Raw genomic sequence first — 24,482 nt, forward strand, 5'->3', positions numbered from 1 at the left:
TGAAACCAACGAGAACAAAGATACAACATACCAGAATCTCTGGGACACATTTAAAGCAGTGTGTACAGGGAAATTTATAGCACTAAATGCCCACAAGAGAAAGCTGGAAAGATCTAAAATTGACACTCTAACATCACAATTAAAAGAACTAGAGAAGCAAGAGCAAACACATTCAAAAGCTAGCAGAAGGCAAGAAATAACTAAGATCAGAGCAGAACTCAAGGAGATAGAGACACAAAAAACCCTCCAAAAAATCAATGAATCCAGGAGTTAGTTTTTTGAAAAGATCAACAAAATTGATAGACCACTAGCAAGACTAATAAAGAAGAAAAGAGAGAAGAATCAAATAGATGCAATAAAAAATGATAAAGGGGATATCACCACCGACCCCACAGAAATATAAACTACCATCAGAGAATACTATAAACACCTCTACGCAAATAAACTAGAAAATCTAGAAGAAATGGATAATTTCCTGGACACTTACACTCTCCCAAGACTAAACCAGGAAGAAGCTGAATCCCTGAATAGACCAATAGCAGGCTCTGAAATTGAGGCAATAATTAATAACCTACCAACCAAAAAAAGTCCAGGACCAGATGGATTCACAGCTGAATTCTACCAGAGGTACAAGGAGGAGTTGGTACCATTCCTTCTGAAACTATTCCAATCAATAGAAAAAGAGGGAATCCTCCCTAACTCATTTTATGAGGCCAACATCATCCTGATACCAAAGCCTGGCAGAGACACAACACAAAAAGAGAATTTTAGACCAATATCCCTGATGAACATCGATGTAAAAATCCTCAATAAAATACTGGCAAACTGGATCCAGCAGCACATCAAAAAGCTTATCCACCATGATCAAGTGGGCTTCATCCCTGGGATGCAAGGCTGGTTCAACATACGCAAATCAATAAACGTAATCCAGCATATAAACAGAACCAAAGACAAGAACCACATGATTATCTCAATAGATGCAGAAAAGGCCTCTGACAAAATTCAACAGCCCTTCATGCTAAAAACTCTCAATAAATTCGGTATTGATGGAATGTATCTCAAAATCATAAGAACTATTTATGACAAACCCACAGCCAATATCATACTGAATGGGCAAAAACTGGAAAAATTCCCTTTGAAAACTGGCACAAGACAGGGATGCCCTCTCTCACCACTCCTATTCAACATAGTGTTGGAAGTTCTGGCTAGGGCAATCAGGCAAGAGAAAGAAATCAAGGGTATTCAGTTAGGAAAAGAAGAAGTCACATTGTCCCTGATTGCAGATGACATGATTGTATATTTAGAAAACCCCATTGTCTCAGCCCAAAATCTCCTTAAGCTGATAAGCAACTTCAGCAAAGTCTCAGGATACAAAATTAATGTGCAAAAATCACAAGCATTCTTATACACCAGTAACAGACAGACAGAGAGCCAAATCATGAATGAACTTCCATTCACAATTGCTTCAAAGAGAATAAAATACCTAGGAATCCAACTTACAAGGGATGTAAAGGACCTCTTCAAGGAGAACTACAAACCACTGCTCAGTGAAATAAAAGAGGACACAAACAAATGGAAGAACATACCATGCTCATGGATAGGAAGAATCAATATCGTAAAAATGGCCATACTGCCCAAGGTTTTTTATAGATTCAATGCCATCCCCATCAAGCTACCAATGAGTTTCTTCACCGAATTGGAAAAAACTGCTTTAAAGTTCATATGGAACCAAAAAAGAGCCCGCATCTCCAAGACAATCCTAAGTCAAAAGAACAAAGCTGGAGGCATCACACTACCTGACTTCAAACTATACTACAAGGCTATAGTAACCAAAACAGCATGGTACTGGTACCAAAACAGAGATATAGACCAATGGAATAGAACAGAGTCCTCAGAAATAATACCACACATCTACAGCCATCTGATCTTTGATAATCCTGACAAAAACAAGAAATGGGGAAAGGATTCCCTATTTAATAAATGGTGCTGGGAAAATTGGCTAGCCATAAGTAGAAAGCTGAAACTGGATCCTTTCCTTACTCCTTATACGAAAAGTAATTCAAGATGGATTAGAGACTTAAATGTTAGACCTAATACCATAAAAACCCTAGAAGAAAACCTAGGTAATACCATTCAGGACATAGGCATGGGCGAGGACTTCATGTCTAAAACACCAAAAGCAACGGCAACAAAAGCCAAAATTGACAAATGGGACCTAATTAAACTAAAGAGCTTCTGCACAGCAAAAGAAACTACCATCAAAGTGAACAGGCAACCTACAGAATGGGAGAAAAGTTTTGCAATCTACTCATCAGACAAAGGGCTAATATCCAGAACCTACAAAGAACTCAAACAAATTTACAAGAAAAAAACAAACAACCCCATCAAAAAGTGGGCAAAGGATATGAACAGACATTTCTCAAAAGAGGACATTCATACAGCCAACAGACACATGAAAAAATGCTCATCATCACTGGCCATCAGAGAAATGCAAATCAAAACCACAATGAGATACCATCTCACACCAGTTAGAATGGCAATCATTAAAAAGTCAGGAAACAACAGGTGCTGGAGAGGATGTGGAGAAATAGGAACACTTTTACACTGTTGGTGGGATTGTAAACTAGTTCAACCATTATGGAAAACAGTATGGCGATTCCTCAAGGATCTAGAACTAGAAGTACCATATGACCCAGCCATCCCATTACTGGGTATATACCCAAAGGATTATAAATCATGCTGCTTTAAAGACACATGCACACGTATGTTTATTGTGGCACTATTCACAATAGCAAAGACTTGGAATCAACCCAAATGTCCATCAGTGACAGACTGGATTAAGAAAATTTGGCACATATACACCATGGAATACTATGCAGCCATAAAAAAGGATGAGTTTGTGTCCTTTGTAGGGACATGGATGCAGCTGGAAACCATCATTCTCAGCAAAGTATCACAAGAACAGAAAACCAAACACCACATGTTCTCACTCATAGGTGGGAACTGAACAATGAGATCACTTGGACTCGGGAAGGGGAACATTACACACCAGGGCCTATCATGGGGATGGGGGAGTGGGGAGGGACTGCATTGGGAGTTATACCTGATGTAAATGATGAGTTGATGGGTGCTGACGAGTTGATGGGTGCAGCACACCAACATGGCACAAGTATACATATGTAACAAACCTGCACATTATGCACATGTACCCTAGAACTTAAAGTATAATTAAAGAAAAAAAAGATAATAAAAGATAACTTTTTTTTGGGACAGGGTCTTGCTCTGCTGCCCAGGCTGGAATGCAGTGACATGATCATAGCTCACTACAGCCTCAATCCCCTGGGCTCAAGCAATCCTCCCCACTCAGCCTCCCAAAGTGCTGGGATTACAAGTGTGGCCACCACATCTGGCATTTTAAAATTTTTTGTAAAGACAAGGTCTCACTCACTACATTGCCTAGGCTGTTCTTGAACTCCTGGGCTCAAGTGATCCTCCTGCCTAGGCCTCCCAAAGTGCTGGGATTACAGGCATGAGCCACTGTGCCCAGCAAAAAATAAACTGAAAAAAAAAAAAATTACCTGGGGAGCTTTACAAACTATTGATGCTTGGGCCTCACCTGCAAATATTCTGATTTAATCAAGGGACCAGGCAATACAATTGTTTTTAAAAAGCTTGTCAAGTGATTTTCACATGCACTCAGAGATAAGAACCATTTATCTATATTATCTCTAAATGAAACCTCCGCATATTTTCCAGATAAATATACTGAAACCGGAGGAGATGCAGTGATTTACACTTGATGATAACCCAATTTAGATCTGTACAAACTTTTAAAACTAATCGTACTCTTTAAAAAATGATGGCTCAAAATAAATGGAGACAGAATTATAGGGGAAAAAAGACAGAATGCTGAAGGGAAGATAATTTAGTCTTACTATACTTACCATATAGTCTGCAATATCCTCTGGCGCATCACCATCAACATCAAACTTGAAGGTGACCATCTTGTTGTTGTGTGTCTCCAGCTGACACTCTACCATGTTATCTCCAGAGGTTGATACCTGAGTACAAACATTTCACTGGTTTAAGAGTCAGTCACTGTCTTTTCTTTGCAAATTGTGCAGGGAACATCTACACTAGTTCACATACAATATATGTGGAAAATGGCTTAAATAGTTCAGAATCTAAAAAGACTATGTTTTCCCTTGGTGGAATACCATCTAAACAGCCATTCTATGACCAATCTAACAGGTTCAAGTTACTCAGTAAAAAATAAGTTATAAATGTGATCCTGTGGTAAAGAAAACAATACAACTTTTATAAGAAAGCAAAAAAAAGTTATAATAGTCACTAGAGCTATCTGCAATGCAAAGATTTAAATTTAATAATTCATTTCCAAAATTCTCTTAATCTATAAATTGACTAAGCAAAAGAAGAGGCACTGCGAATGGAAATGTAAACTGGATCAATCTTTATGGACAGCAATCTAGCAACATATATCTTGAAATTTTAAAAATCTTCATATTTTGACCCATGAGTCTGACTCCTATGGATCTAATAAGGAAATAATCAGGGATAGATACAAAGATGTATGTTCAAGGATTTTGTTGCAAAGATATACAGACAGCCAAAAAGAGTAAAAGACAGCAAGTTAGAAAAAGGACAGACTGGGAAAAAGATGGAAAGAAAGAACATAAACCAAGAACATAGGGAATGATTAAGTTATTTCTCTGTATAAGCAGCTATTTAATATAGCCATTTAAAATGTCATGTTATCGAAAAATTAATGATACAGAAAAGCATACATGATATATTAGGTTTTTAAAAATACAGGATATAAAATTATATATAGGTTGAAGCAGTCAACTGAAACGTACATCATGTTGGTTAGAGATATGGGCTTTAAAGTCTGATTTAGGTTCAGATCTGACATTATCACTTGCTAGTTGAGTGATCTTAGGCAAATTACTTTGCTCCTCTGATTTTTTTTGTTTTTTTTTCAGATGGAGTTTTGTTCTTGTTGTCCAGGCTGGAGTGCAATGGCACAATCTCGGTTCACCGCAACATCCTGTCTCAGCCTCCCGAGTAGCTGGGATTACAGGCATGCACCACCATGCCCAGCTAATTTTTGTATTTTTAATAGAGATGGGATTTTATCATATTGGTCAGGCTGGTCTCAAACTCCTGGCCTCAGATGATCCACCGGCCTCGGCCTCCCAAAGTGCTGGGATTACAGGAGTGAGCCACTGTGCCCGGCCCACTCCTCTGATCTTTAGTATCTTTATTTGTAAAGATGAGTATACACTACGACCTATCATACAGAGTTATTGAAGGATTAAATGATAAAATGCATGGATAACATTTAGGGTGCCTACCACAAAAGAACTCAGTAGATTTTTGCTGCGATTACTAGTGCTATTACAACCTTAATAATGTAAAACACTACATGTACATACAGGAAAAAGAGAGAAAAACAAACTAAAACATTAATAGGAGCTATCTCTGAATGGTGGTTACAAGTGGATTTTATTTTCTTATATTTCCTAAGTTTAACAATGAACACATAATACTCGTATTGGAAAGTCTGTAATGGAGAGAAGGTTAGTTTAGAGAGGGTTTCACAATATTCTACAACTCACTTCTGTAGCACTGCCCCTCTCTGACCCTCCAGACCTCTATATGTACTCTTAACCAAACCATATTTACAAACTGACCTGAAGGACGGTAAGCTGAAATTTAGTCCCCTTCTCTGGTCGGGGACAGGAAGCTCTTCTCTGTTTGATCCGATCCTGTTTGCCATTTCCACTTGGGTTATCAGGGCTACTGATGTTTTCCTTCATAGTTGCCACATCTTGATTCAAGCTAGCAATATTTTTAAAAAAGTAACTCATTCCAGTCTTGACAGTAAAATTCTAAGAAAAACTCCCAATTATAAAACATAAATAATGAGTTTAAGAAAAATTAATAAATACTACAATCTTTTTAAAAGTTATGACTGCACAACTCTGTGAATATACTAAAAGCCATTAAATTACGCACTTTAAATGGTGTATGATTTATATTTCAATAAAGCTTTTTCAAAAAGCTGAAAAATTAAGATCACACTGTATTTATTTAGCAAACATCTCAGTGATGAGAATGAAAGAAAAACACTGCCAGTGATAGACCTCTGTGAAACCTTTTATCATGGGGTGCTCTTGATCGGTTTTATCTTGTTTGTTTAGGGGTTACTTTATTTATATCTTCAAATAAAACTTCTAAAACCAAAACAAATTATCACTCAAAATATACCTGTTTATGTAATGAACTCAACAGGGTAGACCAGGTATGGGAGACAAGAATAGTGTTCTGCAGGAGGCAGAACAAGAAATGAAAATGAATGATATAAAAAGAGCTCAACATTATTCATTCTAATTAGTTACATTTTACAGGTCTACATCAATATTATGAAAGGGGAGGCTACCTTTTAGTTTATCTGTGTCAAAGGCATTTTTCAGGTTTTTCTTTAAACTCAAACATATTTCAATAAAAAAATTTCAATAAACACATTTGGAATTTAAATTACAAGCTCTAAGTTTCAGATATCTTTTTGAAACAGGTATCTTTCAAATTAATTTAAGCAAGTTATTTCTCCTAAAAACAACTCATGAAGCATCTATATATAAATGTTCAAGAAGAGATAAAAATAACTCCTAAATTTTTTATGTCCATATGACAAAGAATTTGCATAAATATAAGTAGTGGAAGAAGATACATTAATACTGCCCTTAAGAGATTTTTAAATACACAGAGAAATGGCAGTAACAAGTAATCAGAGGATAAAAGGAATATAATTTTAGCCAATGGGCTATATCATTCACATTCCAAAGTTACTTAACACACCAGTTTAGAGTTTGGGACAAGATGGCAGAAACTCAACTTTCCCTGCTCCTCCCCTCTAAGTACAGCTAAAAGTTCTAGAAATAATGTAGTGGACAATGACAGGAGGGCACAGAAGAGTGAAAAGATGAAAGTGGACTGGCTAGGGACCCCCAGGACTTGAGGAATATCATAGCAACTTGGTATCTTCCAATTACCCACCCAGTGAATAAAGGCAGTACAGGCAGTGTCTCCCAATTCCCAGTCCAGAGGCAAAGGCAGCCCAAGCCCAGTGTCTCCTGATCCCCAACCCAGCAACAGAAGCGGACTTAAGTAGGCCCTGTCCTTCCCCAGTGGCACTGGTAGGGGCCCCACCAGTAAGTAGAGCATAGCCTGTAGAGCAGACCTGGGGGAGCAGGCCTAGGGAAGCACTCTCCACCTCTTGGCCCAGCAGTGGGGGCCAGGGGGTCCAGGTGAACAAAACAAACCAGAATAGCAGCACTGTAAGGATTTTGAAAACTAAATTGTCATCAGAATCATGGCCCACAAAAGCAGGCCAGAACCTATGCATCTAAACAAGAGTGACTGCTTGCTAACATAGAAAATTTCAATAGGCCGGGCATGGTGGCTCATGCCTGTAATCCCAACACTTTGAGGCTGAGGTGGGCAGATCACCTGAGGTCAGGAGTTTGAGACCAGCCTGGCCAACATGGCGAAACCCTGTCTCTACTAAAATAAGTTAGCTGGGCATGGTGGCATGTGCCTGTAATCCCAGCTACTCAGGAGGCTGAGGTAGGAGAATCGCTTGAACCCGGGAGGCGGAGGCTGCAGTGAGCCAAGATCACTCCACTGCATTCCAGCCTGGGCAACAGAGTAAGACTCCATCTCAAAAAAAAAAAAAAAAAGAAAGACTTAAATAGGATCTACAGTCACCTGACATAATATCCAAATGCCCAGGAGACAAATGAAAATAAACTCCTTTGTCATACCCCAAAAACTAGAAAAATTACAACTTGAATGCAAAAAGGTAATCAACAGATGCCAACACCAAGATGAGTCAGTTATTGAAATCATCTAATAAGAATACGATGAGGCCAGGCACTGTGGCGCACGCCTATAATCCCAGCACTCGGGAGGCCGAGGCGGGTGGATCATTTGTCAGGAGTTCGAGACCAGCCTGGCCAACATGGTGAAACCCCATACCTACTAAAAATACAAAAATTAGCCAGGCGTGGTGGTGGGAGACTGTAATCCCAGCTACTTGGGAGGCTGAGGCACAAGAATCACTGGAACCCAGGAGGTGGAGGTTGCAGTGAGCCGAAATCTTGCCACTGCACTCCAGCCTGGGCAATAGAGTGAGACTCCATCTCAAAAAAAAAAAAAAAAAAAAAAAAAAAAGAATAAGATGAATCAGATATTGGAATTATCTAACAAGAATTTTATTTATTTATTTAGACAGAGTCTCACTTTGTCACCCGGGTTGGAGTACAGTGGTGTAATGTTAGCTCACTGCAACCTCTGCCTCCTGGATTCAAGCAATCCCCCAGCCCCAGCCTCCCAAGTAGCTGGGATTACAGGCATGCACCACCATACCTGGCTAAATTTTGTATTTTTAGTAGAGACAGGGTTTCACCATGTTGGCTGGGCTGGTCTTGAACTCCTGACCTCAAGTGATCTGCCTGTCTTGGCCTCCCAAAGTGCTAGGATTACAGGTGTGAGCCATTGTACCCGGACTCTGACAAGAATTTTAAAGCAGCTATCATCAAAATGCTTCAATAAGCAATCACGAATAATCTTGAGGCAAATGAAAAAACCAAAATCTTATAAAAGAAATAGAAGATTTTAAGAAGAACCACATAGAAAGTATAGCACTAAACAATCACAGAAAAAAAAAAAAAAAAAAACCTCACTAAATAGGCATAATAGTAGAATGAATAGGACAAAGGAAACAATCAATGAACTTGAAGATAGAACAATAAAAACTATCCAATCTATATTTTATACAGAAAAATACTAGTTTTCAAGTACTAAATAATAATACAATTAAATATCTAGTTGTAATTTATTTCTTTAGATTAGCTAGAATTCTACTCTAAACTCTATTGTTTCTTCCTTCCTTAACCCTTTACCAGCTTTTCCTAGAACAGAAGGGTATAAATAAACACAATAAGAAAATGAACAATTAATTTCACAATCCATATGATCCCTACTAACATAAAAAAGCAAAACACAAATCTAGTAATATTTTTATTAAACATCTTTATTAAACATTCACACAAGTACAAGAATACAGAAGCTTCTCTAGTCAGGATGCACTAAGCACCTAATGAGTACACAAACTTCAGCATATCCTCATTGTTCTCATGGTACTAATTTGAAGATACTTACCTTCGAACTAAATCTGGTTTTAGAAGAGCTGCTTGTTCAACTCCAACTGGTTGGGATACAGGCTGTAAACAGTACAGACAAAAAACTTGCTATGATAACAGTAAAATTCAAGCTAAATATACAATTTGTTACTATTCAGAAAACATGATAGTTTTGGTTACCTTGCAAACCTGGTAGAATATCTATGTTATTGGATGTCTGCATCAATCCTATTATTAACATTAATACCAAAGATAAATAAAATTTAACAATACACCAAGTACATCTTATAAATGAAGATTTTTCATTTGAAAAAGTTAGCGCTGTTATATGTACTTTTGTTTGAGTTATTTTTCAATGGAAGACACTACTACTGAGCTTCCAGTCCTAGTTGTAAAACTACTACTTAAGAGAAGAGTTACTACCACTCTACAAGAAGATAAATCAATGACTCAGGCATTAACTTAATGTGTAGTCTGTCTGTCTCGCATCTCTTTTCTCTAGATGATTTCAACTATCCCTTCAAGGAATTAGTATTCAGCAGCTGCAACATTGGCTTCCAGGAGAAAAGTGTTTAAGCTCTTAATAGGACAAACACCAATTCTACTGGAAAATAATTTTACATTTACCTAATCCATCCTCTACGCACTGCCACTAGTGATAGCAGAGTGATCTTAGAATGCAAATCTAACAAAATTGATAATTTCCTTACCCAGTTTATACCCTATATGATGGCTCCTTATCTTCTGTAAGATTAAGGTCCTTCAGATGGCAAATAATGTTCTCAATGAACTGGCCTGTACCTGATTATCCAGCCTTATCTCTCTGTTTGAAGCCACACTAAACTGTAGCTCCTCTGTATAAATTAGGCTCTTCTGCATACTGTGACTCTACTTATATTCCTCCACTTCTCTAAACTATTTCAAACTATTTCATCATTCTAATTAACCCATACTGAGAAATTTTTTCCCGGATAAATTAGACTAACTTCTAATTATAGATTAGATAATTAGCTCTTTAACATAATCACTGTTTAAACACTGAGAGCAAATATTTCAGCAAATAGTTTTTTTTGTATACTTAAGATTCAACAAAATGTATGTGATTTAACTAATGTTTGTATAGTCCCAGTAAGTTGGAACAGTAACATGGCATCCTAATGCATAAATCCAGAGACAAGTGTATGTACTAAGCAAAGAGAAACAAAACATAGTTATTATATAACAATATGGAATCATATTTTATAATCACTTGCAATTATTAATGGGGTTATTAATGCTACTTTGTGCTAGTGCTCAGAATCATGGCTAATGTTTGGTTTATCCGCCATCATATCTGATAGCTACAAGTCAAGCTCTGTCATAATATTTCTAAGGGTTTCAAAATTAATATTTACAAATAGGTGCTGGGCCATTTTTGCAGATGTCTTTCAAATTTAATGAAATGTTTCATTTTTACTTTCTTTTTTTTTTTTTTTTTTTTTTTTTTTTTTTTGAGACGGAGTCTTGCTCTGTCACCCAGGCTGGAGTGCAGTGGCCGGATCTCAGCTCACTGCAAGCTCCGCCTCCCGGGTTCACGCCATTCTCCTGCCTCAGCCTCCCGAGTAGCTGGGACTACAGGCGCCTGCCACCTCGCCCGGCTGTTTTTGTATTTTTAGTAGAGACGGGGTTTCACCGTGTTAGCCAGGATGGTCTCGATCTCCTGACCTCGTGATCCGCCCGTCTCGGCCTCCCAAAGTGCTGGGATTACAGGCTTGAGCCACCGCGCCCGGCCCTCATTTTTACTTTCATTTGTTTGTTTTATGTTTTGAGATGGAGGCTCACTCTGTCACCCAGGCTGGAGTGCAGTGGTGTGATCTCAGCTCACTGCAACCTCCACCTCCTAGGTTCAAGCGATTCTCCTGTCTGAGCCGCCAAGTAGCTGGGACTACAGGTGCGTACCACCACACCTGTATTTTTTTTTTTTCTTGTATTTTTAGTAGAGATGGGGTTTCACCATGTTGGCCAGGCTGGTCTCGAACTCCTGACTTCAAGTGATCTACCTGCCTTGGTCTCCCAAAGTGCTGGGATTACAACCGTGAGCCACCACGCCTGCCCCATTTTTACTTTTGTTTAAAACTGCAGTCAGTCCTTTTTATCTGTGGATTCCGCATCCGTGGATTCCGCATCCATGGATTCAGCCAATCTTGGATTGAAAATGTAATATTCTGGCTGGGCATGGTGGCTCACACCTGTAATCCCAGCACTTTGGGAGGCCAAGACAAGAGGACTGCTTGAGCCCAGGAGTTTGAAGTTACAGTGACCTATGATTACACCACTGTAGCCCAGCCTGGGCAACAGAGCAAGACCCTGTCTTAAAAAAAGAAAAAGAAAAAGACAAGACAGTATTTTCAGAATTCAGAACCCTTGGATATGGAGGGCTGACTTCATGTGTGTGATTCCACAGGGCCAACTGTAGGGCTTAGCATCCTTGGATTTTGGTATCCAAGAAAAGTCCTGGAACCAATCCCCTACAGATACCAAGGGACAATTGTACTGTAGTGTTGCATATTGATATAATGGTGACCTACCCTAAGATTATCAGATTTGAGGCTTGGTAAGTCTGTTTGTACAAAGTTGAATTTATTTTTTTCTTATTACCAAAGCAAGATGAATATAGATAAGCTTGTTTAACACCTTGGTGTATATTCTTTGAGACCATTTTCTGTACACACACACACACACACACACACACATGTTTTTAATGTAATCATAATGTATGTACTCTTTTATAATCTTCTTTTTACTTAAAACATCTTAAGTGTTTAAGCACATGTTAAGGGCTACATAATATCCTTTAGTATAAACATACCATTATTTATTTAATGGCACAAGTAAGGGAGACAAACATCTAATTTTTTTGCTATTTGCAACTGTATTTCATATTGTGAGGAACATTCTTGTAGCCAAATCTTTGTATGCATTCTTAATTATTTCTTTGGAAGCCTTTCTAAAAATGGAATTGCTAGACATTTTTAAGGCTTGATGTATATTGCCAAATTGCTCTTCAGAAAGGTCTAACCAGTTTACAGTCCTACTAGATGTTTGTGAAAGTATCCATTTTCCTCTACATTTGGTATTTGCTATCCTATAAAAATGTTTAATTATTAAATGTATATAACATTATAAAATGTAGGAAAATGGGAAAAATCACCTAGAATGCTGTTTTCCTAACATGGCTGTGATTATAATATTTGCTATAATATTATAGGCTTTTTTCATGTGTATAAATGGTTGCAATTATACAGTTTTTTTCTGCTTTTTAAAATGTATTAAGTATTTTTCCTTACCTTTATTGGCCTGCATTATTCCAGTTTTTAATAGGCACATGATAGGACAATAAGTATTCATATTTATCTAACTCCTCCCCTATTCCTAGATAACTAACTTACTGCCAGTTTTTATTACATATACATAAAAATACAGTAAAAATACAGAGATAGCTACCATAGCTAACATTCACTATGAAACAAGCATCGTAGTATGTGCTTTTTGCTTCCTTTTTATTTTCTTCAGATTAATTTCTAGGATTGGCAATATCAGATCATGAACATTTTTATGGCACAGTTTTTCTTCCTATGTCACCCTTTCCTTTCTTATTTCTACCTTCACACATTTATTGGAAACCTAGTGTGTAGCAGGCACTGTGCTAAGAGGCAGTGAGAATACAAAATGAATCTGATGGAGCCTTGGAGTCAAATATTAAACATATATAATAAAGAGTGGGCTGGGCACAATGGCTCACATTGGAAGGCTGCACTTTGGGAGGCTAAGGCGAGTGGATCACCTGAGGTCAGAAGTTTTGAGACCAGCCTGACCAATATGGAGAAATCCCATCTCTACTAAAAATACAAAAATTAGCCGGGCGTGGTGGTATGCACCTGTAGTCCCAGCTACTCAGGAGGCTGAGGCAGGAGAACTGCTTGAACCTGGGAGGTGGAGGTTCCAGTGAGCCGAGATTGTACCATCGTACTCTAGCCTGGGTGACAAGAGCGAAACTCTGTCTCAAAAAACAAAACAAAACAAAACAAAACAAAAAACAAACAAACAAAAAAAACGAAAAGAAAAGAAAAGAAAAAAAAAAAAGTAGATACAGCTACTTCTGCTGGGGCAGGAGCAGGGAATCAATCTTGTTATATTCTTGAGGCTCCCCTAACTGGTTCTGAGGTCTTATGTAACGCCAAACCTTGGGAAGGTATTGAGGAGGATCTTTCTCCTTTACTTGCTCCACCACACCTTTCCTCCTCCCATTGGTGGTTCTCAGCCCCAGAAGGGGAGATGGGAAGACCAAAGAGATAAAAAGCTAAGACCACGTACAACATCCCAGAGATTCTTACTCAGTTATTATGGAGTGAAGGAGACCAGTAAAACTGGGATATACTTTTAAACATTTCATAAATTGCTTTATTGTATTATTGATGTTACAAAGCATATCTCTCTCCCCTGAAGTACTTTTAACAACCACTATTTGTTGAGCACTTATTACATGCCAGATGCTTCTCATATTTTATATCACCTAATCCTAATAAGCCTGCAATACAGGCATTTTTTATAACATTATAAAAATTTTCCAACACATAGAAAAGTGGAATTGTTCTGTGAAAAACTATATATCCAACACCACTCATAGTCTATGGGATTTTACTATAGGTACATTATCCCATATATTTCAAAGTAGGTTGCAAACGCAAGATAGGCATTTTAAAACTTTTACAACCATTTAAAAGCATTTCACACCAAAAAGAACCAAAGCTGGGTGAGATTAAATAACTTTCCTCAAGTCACACAGTGAGTTCAAAGAGCCAGAGTTGAAATCCAGGTGTAACCAAAGACACAAATTGACTCAAGCCTATATGTATGCTGTATATACCTGGTTAACAGTGGAATTTTTGCTTATTTAATTAAAGAAAATTATCACTGTGCATGATGCCCACTTCCATATTTTTATATTTATATAGAATTCTTCATCTATAAAGACGTTGTCTTACATAAGCCCAATCGTTGGTGAAGGCAAGATTCTAAACATTTTTTTTTTTTTTTTTTTGAGACAGGGTCTCACTCTGTTGCCCAGGCTGGAGTACAGCCTCAACCTCCCAGGCTCAAAGTGATTCTCCCACTTCAGCCTCCTGAGCAGCTGAGACTTACAGGCACATGCCACCACACCTGGCTAATTTTTTTAAAAAAATTTGGGCCAGGTGTGGCGGCTCATGCCTATAATCCCAGCACTTTGGGAGGCTGAGGCAGGCGGATCACCTGAGGTCAGGAGTTGGAGACCAGCCTTCAACAGGTGAAGCCCTGTCTGTACTAAAAATACAAAAATTAGCCAGATGTGGTGGCGCATGCCTGTAATCCCAGTTACTCGGGAGGCTGAGGCATGGGAATTGCTTGAACCCAGGAGGTGGAGGTTGCAGTGAGCCATGATTGTGCCACTGCACTCCAGCCTGGGTGACAGAGTGAGACTGTCTCAAAAAAAAAAAATTTTTTTTTTTTTTGTAGAGATGGGGGTCTCAGTGTGTTGCCCAGGCTGGTCTCGAACTCCTGGGCCCAAGTTATCCTCCTGCCTTGACCTTCCAGAGTGATGGGATTACAGGTACGAGCCACCGTGCCAGGCCTGAACAATGAAATTTACCCTAAGTTAAAAAACTGAACCAAAAGCACAGTTCCTGGGATAAAACTCACATAATGACATTCAGGCTATTACATAGGCCAAAATGATGAAAACATACCAGCACTACAAAGACTGACACATAAAAGAGTGACAGGAACTATGAGAGATGAAAGTGATAGGAATTAGGAAGAAGTTCCATTAACTGTAAGGCAGACAGAACTGAATTGAGGGGAGCCTAACTTCATGAAAGCAGACTTAAATTCCAAACTTATTCTAATACTGCCCCCTGTTAAGTGATCAAAGGTCTGTAAGAACTAGCAAACTGATCAGGCACTGGTATTGCCTCAGCCCCACAAAGCTTTCTACAGATATTTGGAAAAAGTAACTAACATTTTTTTTTTTTTTAATGGCAAGAATAAGAATGCACACTGGAGAAGAAAAGGAGAAGACAGACTGAGCCATTTTGCAGTCTGGAAGATAGAGACCTTATAAGTAAAGTCAAATGAGCAAGGATACAGACAGGAAACATTTTGCCAGCCCTGCATGTTGGAGATCATAGTCTTTAATGTATTTTATTATTTCAGAACATTGGATAATTCATTATGGGAGTAAAAAAAGTAAACCACACTTCAGTACAGACGAACCAGAATAAACCAACGCTCACTAATATACAGAAAGTGTGCATCTCCTTGCCCTCAAGCTATAGGCCTATGAAAGGGTTTAATCATCATTCAAGAGAAGAATTAGGCAGGGTGTGGTGGCTCATGCTTGTAATGCCAGCACTTTGGGAGGCCGAGGCAGGCGAATCATTTGAGGTGAGGAGTTCAAGACTAGCCTAGCCAATATGGTAAAACCCCATCTCTAGTGAAAGTACAAAAATTAGCCGGGTGTGGTGGCATGTGCCTGTAATTCCAGCTACTTGGGAGGCTAAGGCAGGAGAATCGCTTGAACCTGGGAGGCAGAGGTTGCGGTGAGCTGAGATTGCACAACTGCACTCCAGCCTGGGTGACAGAGCGAGACTCTGTCTGAAAAAAAAGAGGAAAACGGAAGTCAAATAAAATCTACATGAGGTCAGAGAGTTGTGCAGGGGAGTCCAGATCCTGCAAGGCTTTATAGGCCATTAGTACATTATTGTGGCTTTTACTGTGAGAGAGATGAGCAATGAGAGGTTTTGGGTCTCTGAGACATGTTGTGACCTGCATTTTAAAATTATCACTGCTTCCTACAATAAGAAAAAGGTTATAAAAGAACAAAAGCAAAAGCAAGAACAATTAGGAGACTACTACAATTATTCAAGTAAGAGATAAGGCTGGGCACAGTGGCTCACGCCAGTAATCTCAACACTTTGGAAGGCCAAGGCAGGCAGATCACTTGAGGTGAGGAGTTCGAGATCAGCCTGGCCAACATGGTGAAACCTGGTCTCTACCAAAAATACAAAAATTAGCCAGATGTGGTGGCGGGTGCCTGTACTCCCAGCTACCTGGGAGGCAGAGGTTGCAGTGAGCTGAGATCGTGCCACTGCACTCCAGCCTGGACAAGACAGCAAAAAAAAAAAAAAAAAAAAGAGGTGAATTAGACCAGCACGACAATGGTGAAGGTGTTGAGAAGTCAGGATGCAGATATATGTTAAAGTAAGAGTCAAATCAAATATACACAATGGAGCACTATGCAGCAATAAACAAGAATGAGATACTGTCATGGATGGAACTGGAGGTCATTATATGAAGTGAACAATAAGCCAGGCACAGAAAGACGAACTTGGCATGTTCTCACTTATGCGTGGGAGCTAAAAATTATAACAATTGAACTCATGGAGATAGAAAGTAGAAGGATGGTTACCAGAGGCTGGGAAGGGTAGTGGGGAGAGTCAGGAGGGGAGTGGGGAAGGTTAATGGGTACAAAAATTAATTAGAAAAGCTGAATAAGATCTAGTATTTAATAGCACAAGTCAACTATAGTTGATAATTTAATTGTACATTTAAAAATAATTAAAAGTATAATTAGATTGTAACACAAAGGATAAATGCTTGAGGTGATAGATACCCCATTTACCTTGATGTGATTATTATGCATTGTATGCCTGTATCAAAGTATCTCTTTTTATTCTTTTGAGACAAGGTCTTGCTCTGTCAGCCAGGCTGAAGTGCAGTAACGTGATTAAGACTCACTGCAGCCTTGATCTCTCAGGCTCAAGCAATACTCCCATTCAGCCTCCTGAGTCGCTGAGACTACAGGCATGGGCCACCATGCCCAGCTAACTTTTTATACATATATTTACTTTAAGTTTTTAAGTTCTGGGATACATGTGCCGAACATGCAGGTTTGTTACATAGGTATACATGTGCCATGGTGGTTTGCTGCACCTATCAACCTGTCATCTAGGTTTTAAGCTCCACATGCATTAGGTATTTGTCCTAATGCTCTCCCTCCCCTTTCCCCACATCCCCCGACAGGTCCCAGTGTATGATGTCCCCTCCCTGTGTCCGTGTGTTCTCACTGTTCAACTCCCACTTATGAGTGAGAATATGCAGTGTTTGGTTTTCTGTTCCTGTGTTAGTTTGCTAAGGATGATGGTTTCCAGCTTCATACATGTGGGTATCTACTCAAAGGATTATAAATCATTCTACTGTGAAGACACATGCACACGTATGTTTACTGCAGCACTATTTACAATACCAAAGACTTGGAACCAACCCAAATGCCCATCAATGATAGACTGGATAAAGAAAATGTGGCACGTATACACCATGGAATACTATGAAGCCATAGAAAAGAATTTTTTATTTTTTATAGAGACAGGATTTCGCCATGTTGCCTTGGCTGATCTCAAACTTCTCGGCTTAAGTGATCCTCCTGCCTCGGCCTCTCAAAGTGCCGGGATTACAGGGGAGAGCCACCATCCCCAAGCCTAAAATATCTCATGTACCCCATAAATATATGCACCTGCTATTTACCCACAAAAATTTGTAAAACGAGTCAAAAGACATGCTGATAGTTTGAAGTAAAATATGAGAGAAAGCAAAGAATAAAAGATGACCAGAGCTGACCGAGTGTGGTGGCTCACACCTATAATCCCAGCACTTTGGGAGGTCGAGGTCGGGGGATCACTTGAAGTCAGGAGTTCGAGACCAGCCTGGCCAACATGGTGAAACCCCATCTCTACTAAAAGTACAAAAATTAGGCGGGCATGGTGGTGTGCACCTGTAAGTGCCTGTAATCCCAGCTACTTGGGAGGCTTAGGCAAGAGAATCACTTGAACCCGGGAGGTGGAGGTTGCAGTGAGCCAAGACAGCAACACTGCACTCCAGCCTGGGGGACAGAGCGAGACTCTCTCAACAAACAAACAAAAAAACATAGCCATATGGCTTGAGTAAGGGAAGACAGAGTTGCTATTTGTTGAGATGGGGATGACAGTGAAAAGAGCCGGCTTGGGGTGGTGACAAGTGCAAATATAAGTGTTCGATTTCGGATATATTTAATTTCAAACATCATTATACAACCAAGTGGAGATCTTGCGTGTACACTTGAGATACATGGCAAAAAATAATATAAATTCTCTCCTAGAACACAAAGTCAAAAGCAAAGTCACCTAAGGTATGTGAATGCGCGCGTGTGCATGCACACACACACACACACACACGCACAATTTCCTAGTCTGTCTGCTGAGAACTCTAGAAGCAATAACTCCCCAGTAGCAGCAAACACACCCAATACTCAGGCTTTTTTCTAAATTACATTACCCACTAAAAGGAATCAGGGGGAGCCTGAGGCGAGGGTATTGCTTGAGCCCAGGAGTTGATGACCAGCCTGGGCAACTGAGCGAGACCTCGCCTCTACAAAAAATAAAAACTAAAAAAATTAACTGGGCATGGTGGCACATGCATATAGTCCCAGCTATTTGGGAGGCTGAGATGGGAGGATTGTTTGAGCCTAGGAGCCAGGTTGAGGCTGCAGTGAGCCATGATCTTGCTACTGGCACTCCACCTTGAGTGACAGAGCAAGACCCTGCCTCAGAAAAACCTTTTTAAATGTAAATAAATTAATTAAAGGAATCAGAGCTCCATGGAGAAATAGCTGGATTCCAGGGTAGGAGCAGGGAACAGACAAAATGAGCCTGTAATATCTGTCTTGCTGTGGTTAGAAAATAAGGAAGTATTCAAAGAATGATGAGAAAATGTCAAAAGGACACAAATGCTACCATGAATGGGTATTTTAACCATCTAAATAAATAATAGTAGTATTATATTATAACCTAGTAAATAAAATAAGGTCCCCATGAGTTCATACAAACATAAATAAATAAATAAATAAATAAATAAATAAATGAGGGAGAACGGCCAGCTAATAAATATGAAGAGGAATGATGGAGCTAGCAAATCATAAATGGATGCTAAAACTACTGAGTGAAAGGGATATTTACATAGCTTCAAAATATCTCCCCACAAATAACTCATAAACTATAAGGGAGGAAACAATAACCTCACAGCAGAGAAGCTTGGCAGGCCCCACTTGAACCAAGTAATAAAAGTTAACTTCACCAATATTGGGACAAACTGGCATTACTTCTATTATGATGCACTGATAAGAAGACAACATCATTTACACAGTATTCCTGCCAAGAATGCATTATCTGAATATAATCATGAGGAAACTTCAAACAAACCCAAACTAAGAGACATCCTATAAAAAAAAACTGGCCTCTGCATTGCAATAATGTCAAGAAAGACAGAGAAAGGTTGAAGAATCGCTCAAAATTAAAACAGACTAAATACAAAAAAGATTTGAATAGGCACTTCACCAAAGAAGGTATCTGAATCTCTAATAATTATACAAAAAAAACGCTCAACATCATTATTTATCAGGAAAATGCAAGTTAAAAACCACAATACATAACCACATCAAACCCATCAGAACAGCTAAAATTTAGACGACTGACAACAGATAAGGATGCGTAACTGGAAGTCTCATACATTGCCAGCGGAAACGTATTTTGGTACAACAGCTTTGGAAAACTGTCTGGCAATGTAAGGTATGTCTAAAACTACCCTTATTCTGTGACCTAACAATCCCATTCCTAAGTATATACACAAGAGAAATGAATTCATGTATTCACCAAAAAATATACAGGAAAGCTCACAGCAGCTTTATCCATAAAAGCCAAAAACTGGAACCAATCCTAATGTACATGGATAGAAGAATGGATAACTGAATCATGGTATATTCTACAATGGAACAACTACCAGCAATGAAACAAACTACTGATATATGCAACAATGTAGATGAATCTCGGTGAACTTTCTAGGGGGCTGGAAGTGTTCTGTATCTTCATTTGCATTTCATGAAGGTATACATATGTGAACACTTATCAAACTGCACATTTAGGATACCTTAATTAATGTATATAGCTTGTTAAAAAAAATTTGAAAAATAGCTGGTATGATTCAATCCTGATAAAATACCAGACGTTTTTCATGCATACACAGCATGGAAAACATCTAGAAAAACTACAAAAGTTTTGTTTTTGAGAGGTAGGAGCATAGGTAACTTTAACTTTCTTTATACATTTCTGTACTTTAAAAAGTATTTATGAGAAGGAAAGTTATTTTTAAAAAGCTCCTTTTGTGTGTGTGTGTGTGAGATGGAGTTTCACTCTTCTTGCCCAGGCTGGAGTGCAATAGCGTGATCTTCGCTCCGCCTCCCAAATCGATTCTCCTGCCTCAGCCTCCTGAGTAGCTAGGACTACAGGCATGTGCCACCACACCCAGCTAATTTTGTCTTTTTAGTAGAGATGGGGTTTCTCCATATTGGTCATGCTGGTCTTGAACTCCCGACCTCAGCTGATCCACCCACCTTGGCCTCCCAAAGTGCTGGGATTACAGGCATGAGCCACTGCGCCCAGCCTAAAAAGCTATTTTCATGTGAGGAAATAAAAGATCCATACCAAGACATATAAAAGATGTATGCCATACCCAAAGAATTCTGAAAATTAACAAAATATATACACCAAACTTTTTACTTATAAAGATAAAGAATACCACCTATAAGCACTTAGGAGGAAAAGGGAACAAAAAAAATCAGACAGGCCTAGGCTTCTCTTCTGAAGCATCAGCTAGAAGAAGACAAAAGAACAAAATATGTAGATGGGAAAAAAAGATTGTAAACTGATTTTTTTTTAATGTCCAACAAGTTATTGTTCATGTGTGAATATAAATGAAAGGTCAGTTTCGGGTATCCAAAGAATCAGAAATTTCAAACCCAAGTAACTTTGAAAAATTACACAAAGCCATTCTTCAAACTACATAGGCACTTAGCAAAATTTAAAAATCAAGAATAGAGAATATGTGGTATAAAAACTGGTGATCTATACTAAAACCAATAGTTAATATTAAGTCCAAATTGTTAGAATTACAGCTTCAAAATTGAATGTACACATATAAATCGAGAATATAACATGTATAATATGATAAAATTATTTTAAAAAGCTTTCATAATTGCTATCCTCCCAAAACAATAGTTTGCCTTTTTCTTAAATACCTTACCATGGTAATCCACAAATAATCAGTTTTTTAGCTCATTCAACCAACCTCCCAAATTGAAAAGTTCAACTATGCTGCTATTTACAAAGCTGGCTCCTTCCTGGAAAAATGAGATCAATCTGAAAGGTTCTCCCCACTTCAACATCTTCAGTATTCTAACTGATTTACATTACAAAAGGGAGAGGGCTGAATAATGTCACTGGAAATCAATCCAAATGACTAATGTCCTTATTATTACCAGTTTCAATAATATGAATAGATACAAAGCAATACATGCCTTTTGGGAACACTTTTTGACAATGTTCAGCAAACACACCCACTGTTTAAACCGATTTCCCTTCAATTAGAATAAAGCAATTTCACATAAATACAATACTGTGCTAAATAGTGTTTTTACAGAAATAGTCTGATTCCTTGGAAACTAGAATCTCTCTCTAGAAAAATCAGTTACAACTTTCTCAATTTTTACACAAATATTTCCATGTAATGGAATTAACTACTTTACAAAGTTACAGTGAAAATTAAATGAAATTACACTGCTTGATAAGTTTCACTCCATTAGAATGCCTCAGACTCAGCTACCCGGGAGGCTGAGGCAGGAGGATCATTTGAGCCCAGGAGTTCAAGGCTGCAGTAAGCTATGACAGTGCCACTGCACTAGGTGACAGAGTGAAATCATATCTCAAAAAAAAAAAAAAAAAAAAGATGAAAAAAGAGGGTGGGAGGAAGGGAAGGAGGGAGGAAGGAAGTAACGAAGGCAGCTAGCTAGTCTCAGAAACTGGTTACATAATAAAATGGTCTTTACCAGAATACACGTGTGGAGCGTTTTAATAATATGCACTTACAGTAGGCCCATGGATATTTCCGAACAAATCAAACATAGAGAATCTTTTGCCAATTAATGTCAGTGTTACACACATCAACAGAGTCCATTCTTCATATAGTTTCTGTACTGTTTTGTAAGCACTGAAAGAATAGAAATGTCACCAGAAATAAAGCCAATTTCTTAAAACCACTGATAACCACAGTAACCATCTTTATGGGTCTAAAACATACCATGGCTAGAATTAAAATAAAGACATTACCTTCACTGATTAAGAAACTGGAATTAACAAAGAAAATGATTCCATTGGCTAAGCTATGAAATAGTAGTAAAATAGAAAATGCTAATAAGAACCAGAATTTCTAGAGTAATCTTACAAATACACAACTCAGCTATGCTAATATGCAGATTTAGCCATGAAAACAAGTAATACATAACATTTCAATGACTCCTGATGCATTCAAAGTCTGAAATCTGGCCAATCCAGTCAGTACTTATGAAAACAATATCAACAAAAATCTGAATGAAACCCCTGCTTCTAGTTGTCAATGCTAGATATTTGCAACAACAAAATCACTAAGTTATTTTCCCTTTTGATGTCAATCCACATTATTCATGTAGATAAGAGAAATTCTGCGACTGAATCAATATGGCAACAGTGAACATATACATCTGTCTTACCAACTACTTAATACTCTAGAAAGCAACAGAAACGATTACTTTAAAAACTAGAATTGGCCAGGTACGGTGGCTCACGCCTGTAATCCTAGCACTTTGGGAGGCCAAGGCGGGTAGATCACTTCAGGTCAGCAGTTTGAGACCACCCTGGCCAACATGATGAAACCCTGTCTCTACTAAAAGTACAAAAATTAGCCGGGAATTGCTTGAACTCAGAAGGCGGAGGTTGCAGTGAGCCAAGATCGTGCCACTGCACTCCAGACTGGGCAACAGAGCAAGACTCCCATCTCAAAGCAAAAAACAAAAACAAAAACTAGAATACAGTCATAACATCCCAGAAAAACTAAAAAGAATGCCATCCACAGACCATAAACGGTAAAGAACCTTCCAAAAGAACAGAAACCAATAGATCACATCCATGGGTAACAAAATATATGGAAACCAAAGCTTCAAACACACACATATAGGAGAAAACTACTGCAAAGTTAGGAGTGATTTGGGGAAGCTCTAAAACTACTCAATGGACACCAGAGATTGCCTGGCTTTGGGGAATTCATCTGGGAGATTAAATGATATGGTGAATTAAGAGCAGCTAGGTAGGCTAGGCAATCCTATCCTCTCCTAACCTCTCATTATGCTGAATAGTGAGCAGCAAGGAAATTTGCCCAAAAACTCAAGGTAGAGCCTGAGAGGAAGAACAAATCTATAGGTAACAAACTACTAAGAAAACGTGTTCCCAACACAACTCTTCCCTCCTCTACAATAACTGGCAGCAAGGCAGGCTACTGTAAGTAAACAAATCAGACAGGTGAACAGGATCCTTAAATATGACTGAACAAAAAGCCAAGAATCACCAAATCCTTGAGAAACACTAAAACTTAGGAAAAAAAGAAGCACCAAACTCAAGAAAGAGATTAACTCTTTAGAATAATTAACTTCAAGAGGATCCTTAATGCTGCCTGGCAATCTCACTACATTTCCCTTGTTCATTCATTCTACTACCATTCTTCTATATAACTATTTAATACTTTTGCTTCCATCATTAAACTTCTAATACACAATCCCTCCCCTAACTTCATTCTCAGCTGATGACATTGCTTCCATTTCACTGAGAAAATAAAAAAGGCAACAAAAAGAGAATTTCCATAACATCTACCCACCTAAATAGCATTTAGGGCCATAATCTCTATCTTCACACTTATTATTATGGACAACTGTACTCCTATGCTAAGGCCAACCCCTCTATTTAGAAACTAAATGTTATCTCCTCTCACCTTCTCAAGGACATCACTATGATAATTTTTTCTTTCCTATTTCAAGAAATTTTCCCTCATTCCTAAATCATTCTTCCTATAAATGAGATTATTTCTCCATGAAAACAAACCCTCTCAACCAGAGCTCACTGGAAATGATTGATTACAAAGTTGAGGCAAGGAAGAATAGGATAGGTCTGGAACATCTTATTGTGTACAGATAAGTTCAAAGAATGATGGGAGCTGATGGTGGCTGATGCCTATAATCCCAACACTTTGGGAGGCTGATGCAGGAGGACTGCTTGACACCAGGAGTTTGAG

General features: G+C 38.5%; 1 protein-coding gene across 5 annotated transcripts in view; it reads right to left on the minus strand.

Annotated features, from left to right (window-relative positions):
* The window catches only part of WNK3 (WNK lysine deficient protein kinase 3), a 169,938-nt gene that overhangs the window by 63,409 nt on the left and 82,047 nt on the right, over positions 1-24,482 (minus strand). For all 5 annotated transcript variants that reach the window (XM_077989069.1, XM_001089789.4, XM_077989071.1 and 2 more), the window contains 3 exons: positions 9,247-9,308; positions 5,715-5,862; positions 3,945-4,061 (listed from right to left, as the gene is read on the minus strand). In XM_077989069.1, the coding sequence (XP_077845195.1) occupies positions 3,945-4,061; positions 5,715-5,862; positions 9,247-9,308 (327 nt within the window). The remainder of the gene's footprint in view (positions 1-3,944; positions 4,062-5,714; positions 5,863-9,246; positions 9,309-24,482) is intronic.

Source organism: Macaca mulatta, chromosome X (genome assembly GCF_049350105.2).
Source record: "Macaca mulatta isolate MMU2019108-1 chromosome X, T2T-MMU8v2.0, whole genome shotgun sequence".
NCBI classification, from domain to species: domain Eukaryota; kingdom Metazoa; phylum Chordata; class Mammalia; order Primates; family Cercopithecidae; genus Macaca; species Macaca mulatta.